Source organism: Python bivittatus, unplaced genomic scaffold (assembly GCF_059951505.1).
Source record: "Python bivittatus isolate LINGU-HERP-01145 unplaced genomic scaffold, Pbiv_v1 ctg000370_np1212, whole genome shotgun sequence".
NCBI lineage: Eukaryota > Metazoa > Chordata > Lepidosauria > Squamata > Pythonidae > Python > Python bivittatus.
Genome location: NW_028277062.1, coordinates 564,213 through 575,001, shown reverse-complemented (window position 1 = coordinate 575,001; position 10,789 = coordinate 564,213). Strand labels below are relative to the sequence as shown.

The 10,789-nt window shown below is 47.8% G+C and overlaps 1 protein-coding gene across 1 annotated transcript; it reads right to left on the bottom strand.

Moving 5' to 3' along the window:
- Positions 1-290: 290 nt before the first annotated feature.
- On the bottom strand, positions 291-10,034 carry REM2 (RRAD and GEM like GTPase 2). Its single transcript, XM_088142192.1, has 4 exons — positions 9,761-10,034; positions 7,327-7,400; positions 3,991-4,198; positions 291-1,447 (listed from the first exon to the last, which is right to left on the bottom strand). The coding sequence occupies exons 1-4, from the start codon at positions 10,032-10,034 to the stop codon at positions 1,173-1,175; spliced, it is 831 nt and encodes a 276-aa protein (XP_087998318.1). The 3' UTR covers positions 291-1,172.
- Between the last annotated feature and the right edge of the window lie 755 nt (positions 10,035-10,789).

Here is a 10,789-nt window from a genome sequence, read left to right as displayed (position 1 = left end):
GCTTAAAAGAAAAGTATGACCATGAAGCACGAATAAGCAAATGAAAATAGGTGTTTCAAAGCAGCAATTACCTGCTTGAATCCGGCCCACTGAAGGATGTCTGTACAGCAGTGTTTCTCAGCCTTAGCAACTTTAAGTGGAGTGGACTTCAACTCCCAGAATTCCCCAGCCAGCATGGCTGGCTGGGGAATTCTGGGAGTTGAAGTCCACACATCTTCAAGCTGCCAAGGTTGAAGAACGCTGCTGTAAATGCTCTTGGGAAACGTGAAGTTCAGAGCTCAAAATTCCCATTCTGCAGGAAGCCGAGGCTCCCTTCTTTCTCCCCGTCAAAGCGAAGGGCACATCGTTTATGCCAGCGGGAAGCGTTGGGGTGGGATGGACCCTAGGGTGCCAGTCCATGGCTTGAAGCAAGGCCTCTTCGAGGTGAGATTCGCCATTGCGTGGATTTCAGAGCATTTCAAAGAGGCGAGCGGCTGCAAAGAGGCACCACAAAGTAGGTCATTTCCACGGTTATAGGAAAAGAGCAGAACGGCAAAAGCGTCCTGCACCGGCCTTGCTGGTTTGACGGTGGGCAGCGCCGTGTTTTTTCCCTAGCCGGAGCCTTGGCAAAAATTTAAAAACTCTTTAAAAGGAAGGCGAGCCTTTGGGTTGCGACAGAGGAGAAGAAACGCTGATCGAGAAGAAAACCCTGAGTCTCTTTTGGCCCCGCGTGTAAGAACAGATTTAAAAGCTGAAGTTGAACATTACGGCGGGCCCTGCCTCCGTCACCCCCCCACCAATAGTCATCTCACAAGAATGCAATGATTTTTTTGGGGGGGGGTGAGGGAGATTTATCAGGCAGATGAGGAGGTGCGCACTTCTTTCCATCTTGGCCCAATTCCAAATCCTCCAGGAGTATCTTAAACCGCCTTCTACGGTGGGATCTTTTTTCACACGCGCCCCCCCCCAAAGGTCCTCCTAATAATTCAGTGTTGTGCAAAAAGTGAAGCTTGATAAGTGATGCATCAAAGCAGATTAGAGAGTTGAGCCTCAGAGGAGCAACTTGTCACACGCTCGGAGGGTCCGGAGGGGTGGCGGCGGCCGCTGTCCTGCAGTGCGTTCGGGGACGGGAGAAGCAAGAGATGGTTGTCTTTCCTTGGAGAAACTTCTGGGGTCTTCAGAAGGCTGCACGTTCATAGCACTGAAAGGTCGTTGCAGGATTTGGATCTTTGCTTGAAGAAGCGTCCGTTGCGGGGCACCAGGCTGGAGAGGAACCGCTTAGCTTTTTTAGTGATGCTTTCGCGACGGCCGACGGCTCCCTCCCGGCTCAAGGGATCCCCCTCGCGCCGACAGCGGCGCAGGCGGATCTGGCGCACGACCCCTTCGAACAGCTCCTCCGTGTTGTGATGCAAGGCTGCTGAGGTCTCAATGTGTTTGCAGTTCATCATCACCGCCAGGCTGCGGCCTTCTGGGGTGGGGGAAGGAGGAGGAGGAGGAGAAAGAAGAGGAGGAAGAGGAGGAGGAGGAGAAAGAAGGAAGAAGGAAGAAGGAGGAGGAGGGAAAGGAGGAGGAGGAGGAGAAAGAAGGAAAAAGGAAGAAGGAAGGAGAAGGAGAAGGAGAAGGAGGAGGAGGAGGAAGAAGGAAGAAGGAAGGAGGAGGAGGAGGAGGGGAGGAGGAGGAGGAGGAGAAAGAAGGAAAAAGGAAGAAGGAAGATGGAGAAGGAGAAGGAGGAGGAGGAGAAAGAAGGAAGAAAGAAGAAGGAAGATGGAGAAGGAGAAGGAGGAGGAAGAGGAGGAGGAGGAGAAAGAAGGAAAAAGGAAGAAGGAAGAAGGAGGAGGAGGAGAAAGGAGGAAGAAGGAAGAAGGAGGAGAAGGAGAAGGAGGAGGAAGGAGGGAGGAGGAGGAGGAGGAGGAGGAGGAGGAGGAGGAGGAAGCAATTTAGCAATCTGGGTTTTTGGCCTTTTTTTTTTTTTTGACCCCTCAAGATTGTAAATCGGTTTCTACCCCTGGTTTCTAAAAATGGTCTTTATTGGTTTAGTTCGTTATTGGATTTCTATCCATCTGCAATCTCACAGCTCCCGGAGGTGCCTAAGGTAGGCTAAGATCCATGATAAGATTCCAACAAAAATGGACAAAGTAAGAAGGCTATAACATGAACACACCGCATGGACCATCACAATAGCAAATAAACATGTAAAAGGTGCACAGTAGGTGAGCATCGCTGGAATGCTCTCCTGAAACTGTCAGTTTTTAGCTACCTTCTGAAGGCCATCAAAAAGAAGACTAGCTCAACTTCCACGGGGAAGCTATTTAAAAGCACGGTGCTGCTGTTGAGAACCAGCACCTTCTAATTTCAGCTCTGCTTCTTCCAGGGGGCCGTGTGGTTGATCTCCACAACCTTCCCCCCAAAGAGAGGTTAGAGACTGGCCGAGAGTTATCTAGGACTGCAGGACCCAGAGGTGGCCTCTTCAGGAAGGGGAGGTGACGGAGGTCTCCTTCAGGATTGTGGCAGTCCCTTCTCATGTAGAGAGATGTTAACTACCTCATGGATCCAGCAGTCCCTTCTCTACCTGCTCCTTGCAAGAGCCAGGATGGGCAGAGGGCCAAACTGCATGTGGCACAGGACACTCTGGACAGCACTCAATTTACTTCCTCGGACATCACAGGTCAAAAGGAGTCCCAGAGAACATAGCTAGTCACCACCAAAGACTCTGCCTGTGAGGAATCCAGATTTTGGCACATCAGAATCCAATCTGCTCTCCAGACTGAACACCACAGCCAGGCAGGATCTCTATAATGACTCTTCCCTAAACTGAAGTTGGCCACCCTAAACAAGGACTCAGGACAACAGCTCATACAGGCCACAAGGGAGAAGTCAACCACTTTGCTTCCCTTATCAGCCAGGGGTAGGCTCAACCATGACCATGCAATCAAGGGCAGTTGGATTTGTTTCTCATCTTCCTTCACTAGTGCTCCAGGCCTCGGTTCTAGTATGATTTCCTAGAGGGTCTCAGTACACAAGGTGCCAACCAGGAACAGACCCCTCCAGATACAGGGTACTTGGGACAATACCGCCCAGCATCCAGTTTGCTTCAGCGACTCACCAGGCATCGAACAGATTTGTCTGCCAGACAGCTGGGAAATTACCAAGAGAGGAGAATATCCGTAGCTCAGGGTTGGACTGTGGAGTCCTTGGTGTTCTCTGAGCTTGGTTGTTTGCTTGCAGACATTTTGTTACCTGGCTAAGTCGTCTGCAAGAAAACAACCAAGCTCAGAGAACACCAAGGACTCCATAGCTGGGAAGTTCCCCAAGCACTCTCTGGAAATCAGTGGGATCCATTGGAGATCACAGATGGCTCTCAGTTGCAACCAGTTAAGGTTTGATCTGATCATGGTGGTGGTGGTAGACTCCAGCCTTGGTGCAGGTCCTGAGCAGGTCATGGTGATGGAATCAGGGTGGTGGAAGGTCATGGTGGTGGAATCATGCTGGGGGAATTCTGAGCATGGTAGACTCCAGCCTTGGTGCAGGTCTTGTGGAGATGCCTGGAGCACAGTCCTGTGCTGTTATCTAGGAATGGTTTGAACCTGTTGGGCCTGAGGAAGTGGGCAGGGTCCTCATGACTATGATCTCAGCCACCTGCCCTTTAGACCCATATCCCTCCTGGTTGGCCAAGGCTGCCTGGGGGATGACATGTGGGTGGGTTCTAGCGGTGGTGAATTCATCCTTGAGAGAGAGTGTTGCCCCTTCGCCACTTAAGGAGGCACTGGTCTGCCCCTCCTCAAGAAGCCATCGCTGGATCCCATCATACTGGACCACTTTCAACCGTGTCCAACCTCCCTTAAAGTTCCCAAGGGTGAGAAACACTGCCCTAGGGCACAGTTCCTGCGTATCTCCATCAAGGTCATCTTTCTCTCCACCGTGGCAAACACAACAGGCACGAGGGTGCTGTAGTCCCATGCATGGCTGCCTCCGGACAACCTGCTCCCACCGTACAAACGTTGGGCAACTCACCTTCCCTGGAGACTTCCCGGGAACGGGCCAAGTCGCTCTTGTTCCCCACCAGGATAATGGGGGGATCGGTCCGAGGGCTTCCTGCCCGCAGGCGCAAGAGGGTTGGGGGCACCCTGGTGAAACTGCGCCGGTCAGTCACCGAGAACACCACCAGGAAGGCATCGCCCGTCTGGAGACAGGATTCTTGCATCCATTCTCCAGGATCTGCCTGCCAAGGAAAGCGGGGCGGGGAAAGAAAGCATTAAAGGCTGAGGAGGTGAGCTGTGGAGGGGGAACAGCCGAAAGCGGATCCTGATTCCTGCGGAGGATTTTTCTCGCTGGTGTCGCAGGGCGAAGGGAAGCCTTGAGCCGATGAATCATAACAGCTAAGGAATCGCAGCTTTCTAGTATCAGGCCGAGGTCTCCTCTTCCTGCATTTTACCAGGGTTTTATCCTTTTTATTGCTATTAGAATAGAGGCCCCTCCATGCGTATCCCCACCTCTGATTTTTCTCCATAAGAACGACCCTGCAGGGTAGGTTGGGCTGACCGGCCTCTGATGATCCAGGGTTGGGAGTGGACTTGAACCTTGATCCTAACCCAACACCTTACCCGCTATGCGACACTGCCTATCTGTCTGCCCGTTTGCACCTGTGGGCCTCAAAGGAGGGCAAAATAAGGGCCCCGACTCCAGGTCGACATGTAGTTCCTCTTTCTTGGGTTTGGGGTAGTGGAACATGGTCGTAGGATAGTTATTTTGGATCTCAGGTTTGGCGTTTTGAAAGCCTCCCTGCTATAATCTCTTACTATGGTGGAGTTGATCCAAGGAAGACCTTTATGGACAGACCCTCCTTTCATTAAAGGCATTGGCTTTCCTGAAACTATAGTGGTGGTGATGATGATGATGATGATCATCATCATAATTTTTTTTTGACTCCCTGCCTGGCTTTTGGGGCTTCCTGGTGGTCCTCCATCCAAATGCTCACTAGAGCTAACCCAGTTTACTTTCTGTCCAGACTGCTGCCACTTGCTGAGATTCTGGGCGGTTCCCTGCATCTGCGGGCCTATGCCTCCAAAAATATTTGAAATAAACTATTTTTGCCTATAAAAATATTTGAAACCAACATTTTCAACGGTAAGCACCCCGTTGAAAAAAACAAGGCATCCTTTCGAGTGGCTGAAACTTGGAGAGAAGACGATATTTCGAATGGAAAAATCTGTGCCCGTGGACGGCTCATGTAAGCAATTGTGGGGAAGCGAGTTCAAATCTTTAAAAAGCTGTTCCGTGCACTCGGAGTTTGGATACTTAGTCAAACGTGCCAGCTCTTTAACGACAGGAATGCAGATGGATAAAACAAGCCCTATTGTTATCTTATGACGATGCAATAAAATGTAACGTAGCCTGTAAGGATAGAAATCCTTCCCTTAAAAATGAAAATCAAACCATGAAATTTAAATTAAGCCAGCTTTGAAACACCGGGTCTCCACGATGGAACGATTAGGCGGATTTGGAAAGACACACTGACTTATTCGAGAAAGAATGAATGTGTTTGCAGAAAATGGGGACGAAATGGCCTCTGAAGATGCCCTAGTGCGGGAACGCGTTTTGCATATATTTGCATAACGCAGAATGCTGCCATTCTATCTGGAGGGAACCCTGGCGGCATTTGCATATCGATTTGCATATCTGTGCACTGTAGTACTCTATTAACACTCGTGGTTTCCAAGCAGATGTGCAATTTGCATAGGTTGATATGCAGCGTCTTCCTCCATTTAAGGGATCTTGTGAAATGATGTCATCTCTTTCTCTACAACTACATCTTTAAACTTAAAAGCCGCTCGGCGACATCATTTGGAGGGTTCAGTGTTGTCGGTCATCTCTGCGTTAATCTCAGATAACACCGGACCTTCGTGCACATCTGCATAATCGTGCCAAATCTGTAGCAAGATTCACTCCAAGTCTGCTGCTTATCCCTCAGATTCCTTTTCGGAATATTTACCCCAAACGTTAGTCATTCCCCACATTTCCCTTAACAACCGTTCAGTCTTCTTTGTTACCTTTTCCCTCTGCCGCGGAAACTAAACTCAGAGCTCGCGCTTGTGCAAATTTTAAACATTTGCTGCTTAAAGGTGCCTTCAATGAATAGGTGAAATATACTTCCTTGCTGCACCCCAGCTGAGAGTGGGCTAGAAATGAAAATGCAATTATGAACCCATAAGAAACCTCACGGAAGCATATTTACCCCAAACTCTCCGAAAAACTCACAAGGAAAAATTCACAGAATCGCTCAGGACTAGAAACTTGACTCACTCAATGCAGACTGCCAGAATCTCTGAATTCCTGATTTCTGGGCATGCAGTTTGAGATGGCATCGTTTGGAAATCAGAAATTCAGGCCAAGGAGGGTAACTTCAGGCATTGTTAACATCCTCCTGTATTGCACACAAATCTAGTTAGTGTGGAAGGTCAATCAGCTAAAGAAAAGAATTGTACTTTTATGCTTTGTTTTTTGGGGGGGGTTATATGGTGTGTTTTAATTAGGCCGATAATCTGATTTGCTCGGGGGCAATTAATGCAGAAATTTAGATCAGCCTTTCTTTAGCCGCGCAATTCCGGTCCAAATCCTCCCACTGTGGGTTAAGATGGGAAAAGAAACTCAAATTTGAATGTCGGCGTCGTCTTTACTCTGCTTAGCTGAAAAGACATTTGCACGTGAACGGGGCTGAAGGCAACAGGGTATTTATAGAGCGTTCAGGTTTACGGACCAGCAGCATCTTAGACGAAGCCTGTTTCCTGGCATGGATGAAACGTAGACATCTCCTAAAGAGGTGTTCCTACTTCTGCTTAAAGATAAATAAATAAAATGTTGAATTATACCGCACGATTTATTGGGCCGGAAGGTTTCAAATCAGTTATTGGACCCAACGAACCAAGCGTCTAATCTTCTGTTCAGAATTAAATGCCACTTGCTGCATTCACACATGAATTGTTGACCGAAAATGACATTTGGGTCCATGTCATGCATTAAATCAGTGTTTCTCAACCTTGGCAACTTTAAGAGGCGTGGACTTCAACTCCCAGAATTCCCCAGCCAGCATGGCTGGCTGGGGAATTCTGGGAGTTGAAGTCCACGCCTCTTAAAGTTGCCAAGGTTGAGAAACACTGCCTTAAATCACCAATGAACAAACTTTAGTCACTTTACACGTGGGCTGAATCAACCACAGATTATCAGGAAGATTATAATATCAAGAGTATAGGATTGTAAACTTTGATTGGGTTGGATCTTTCTCCTTTTAGATTGAATGGCATATTTTTCCTTCTCCTGGCTGATGAAAAGAGAAAGGGAGAGAGGAATTACCTGATCCCAGATGTCGTACAACGTAAGGGTGACTTCTTCGTCATCTACGTAGAACCTCCTTTCATAGGAATCTTCTGGTGGGAAAAAAAGAAAAGAGCCTCTGAGCAGAACAGTGGAATCGTAGGAAAAAATCCTGTTTCTACAGGGTCTTTTTAAAGATGGTGGGGGTCTTTGAAATGATTTGACAGATCAGTATTTTCTGGCCAGGTGGCCGGATTTCAGTTTCCCCACTGACGAGGGGTCTATTGTGTTCAGTGAGAAAAGAGAGATGCAGGAAGAAAAAAAACCATTGTTTTAAGTTGCAGAAGAAAGTGAGTGTTTGAGAATGCTGAAATTAATATTCTATCCTATACTATCAGGTTTTTAAGGGTCTTCAAAAGACCCCATATTTCTGGTGGCAGTTTTGGCAATGAAGGCACTTGGGGTGCTCCAGGAAACCCCGATTCACAGAAGAGATTCCGTTGCCGTCTCAGATTAACCTGGTTTGCAAAGCACAGTCAAGCCATGTTCTTCTGAGCTCTGGTTTCTTGGGACAAGCCAGAACGGAGGTCTGTTTGAGCGCTCCCACCTTTTTATGGGGAGCAAGAGGGATTAAAGGAGGCCTCCACTCTGTTCAGCCAGGTCAAGGCAGCAGATCTGCCGAAGGGTTAAACAAACTGCAAACGATTAGACTCAGCATTCATTCCGGGATCTTTTCTTGCATGTTTTATAGAGAAGCCAAGAACAAAACGAAACTGGGGTTCAGACTATCCGTGGTTTGAAAAAAGAGGTTAGAGTGATGTGCCAGGCACAATATTCCAGGAAGCAGCTGCGTCTATGGAAAGGATTGGGGCAGGATTAACGCTGAATTAAAATTAAATTAAAATTAATTCTCTGGTTATTCCTCATTTTATCCCCCTGCCTTTATCCCGCCTGAAACAAACTGCAGGATGCCTTCCTTACTGATTTCACTGCTGTGATTGCTGGGAGGAGGATGGTTAGATCCTGATTTACCAGAATGCAGAACCATTCCGAGATATTTATTATTTATTACAAGTACAAACCTTTCCAAAGTAGTCGGTGGTTAAGGGATATGCCAACCAGCTCCCTCGTTTGTGCTCAATTTAATTATAAGTATCTACTAGTCTGAAATATGTTCATTTTTCATTTTATCTAGCATCCTTGGGAGAAATTAGGTAAATTAAAGTATTTTTAGGAGCACTGCAAAACGGTCTAATTGTTACAGCAAGGCTTCACCCTTCACGCACAGCGGAACAATTTTGCTGTAATGGAAAAGGCACCCTGTGTCTACACAATTCTTTCCTCGATAATTTAAACATCTAGATCAGTGTTCCTCAACCTCAGCAACTTTAAGAAGGGTGGACTTCAACTCCCAGAATTCCCCAGCCAGCCATGCTGGCTGGGGAATTCTGGGAGTTGAAGTCCACCCTTCTTAAAGCTGCTGAGGTTGAGAAACACTGATCTAGATCCTTAACACCTCTACACCATTCCAAATCTGCAACTTTGCACTAACACGTTCAACCCCAAAGTCTGATGTGTATCTTGGGGCTGAGATGCGAGTTTTCTTCTTTTTCTTTGAAAGCAAGATTCCCATAATTTTCATGCAGTTCTTTAGCAGGTAGGAATTCAACAGGAGTTGTTTCCCCCTCCCTATCTCTGTGATGGGAAAAACAGCCTTACGGTGGAACTTTTTAAAGTTCTTTAGATGGACGGGGAGTGCCAGATGGAAAAACCATGATAGAACCTCTCCGTGATAGAATATGGATAAATATTTATTTTCTCATTAGGCCGCCAAGTACGAATAAGTGAAACAAAAATGTATTCTTGTTGTGTTTGCTGGATGTGCTTTGTTGACCTCTAATAAGCCACAAATAGATGGTTATCGCTTGCTTTGGTGATCCCACATCAATGGCACCGTAAACACCGTTCCGATCCTTCTGTTGAATAAATCTTTTGATCGGTCCAATGCTTTCAGCTGATCATAGATCAGTGCATTTTCCTATATCCCTGAGTGAATAAAAAGTTAAACCTTCTGACCTCTGTCAGAAGCTGGAAGTTTTCTTGCGAGGATCTGCGGGGAAATAAAACAGCAAATGGTTCATCAAACCTCAGGGGGTCGTCGTAATGATATTTACAGTGATCGTTGCTCTATCTCCCTGCACATTCATTCATACTTTTCATTACTTGCAAATGAGAAGAAAATGACCCCTTAAATAAAATTCAGAACACCTGCAATTTGCAGGCGTTCCAAATCTCTTCTTAAAAACGTCTTAAACTGAAATCAAACTGCGATGCGGCGCATCGTCTGTGCCACCGAGCTGTGCCAGGGGAACGGTCTATTGGTGCTCCCTGCTTGCACGTGCTTCGTTCTCCCCACCTGGCGAAGCGAAGAGCGAATCCAGGGTACATCCTGGGCAATTCTGGGCCTCCTTACCTGTATGGTCCTCCTCGTGCTGGGCAGCTCCTTTTAGGCCCCCGAAGATGGCAGCCAACGCCGTCTTGCCCACGCCGCTCTCGCCAAGCAACATGACTTTGTACGGGCCTCGGCCCCCCGCCGGACTCGCTCCGCCGTGGCTGCTCACCTCTGGGGAACTGGGGGGAGAGTCCAGCTCGTCCACCGCTGAGGCTCTCACCAGCTGGTGTTTGATGGGCAGGGGCATGCTGCCGCGCCGAGGTCCGGCCCCTGCCAACGCTGGGGGCAACGTCATGGCTGACCGGGAGCTGTAGGAACATGGGGAGGTGCTCAAGGGGGGAGACAGAGGGCAGGTTCATTGCGAAGGAGGCTTTCCGACAGGACCAGGGTTTAGGGAGGGCAGCCACACCGGCCCGATCTCATTTTTGTCTGGAAGCCGAGCGGAGCCAGGACTTGGATGGGAGACCACAAGGAAATCCCACAGCTGTAGGGAAGTCGAATGAACATCCGAAAAAAAGCAGTGCCAAAATATAGAAGTCACCAGATGGTTTCCTGTTCCTTTTGGCAATGGAAGACAGCTGGTAGAGGCTCAGGACAGGGAAGACATGGGTGGGGAAAGTCTACATTTGTGTCCTGATGGCTTTCCTGCAGCCCTCCAAACCCCTCGAATCAGGGCCCGGAATTGGAGCCGCAATTTCCCACCATTCTGAAACAGGAAATACTTCCAAGAGATGAAGATTAGGTCTGGGCTTACAGTGAACATACCTCCTTTGTTATAAAGGACAGTTCTTTATTTCAGAAAGCTGTCCTTCAGATTTATTCATTTCATTTTTTAAAAATTTTCTTGGTTTCGCTTTTGAAGTTTCTTTTGTAAAGCAAAGTTATAAACCTTGATTTTTTTTTTTCAGATTCGTCCTTTATTTTTTCCTAGAAAATACGGTCACTGCATCTAAGGGTGGATTTGAAAAATCCCACATCTGAGGGTGTCCCTGCGGACAGAAGTGTGGGTCACGAGCTCCCCGGGAAATGCTGCTGGGCGTTATTTTGTTC

Excerpts from the sequence above, each read along its gene's own strand:
- REM2 (XM_088142192.1), bottom strand. The coding sequence starts at position 10,034 with ATGACGTTGCCCCCAGCGTTGGCAGGGGCCGGACCTCGGCGCGGCAGC. Across the intron at positions 4,199-7,326 it reads TGTACGACATCTGGGATCAG|GCAGATCCTGGAGAATGGAT; the intron begins GTAATTCCTCTC and ends TTTCCTTGGCAG. Across the intron at positions 1,448-3,990 it reads CCGGGAAGTCTCCAGGGAAG|AAGGCCGCAGCCTGGCGGTG; the intron begins GTGAGTTGCCCA and ends CCCCCACCCCAG.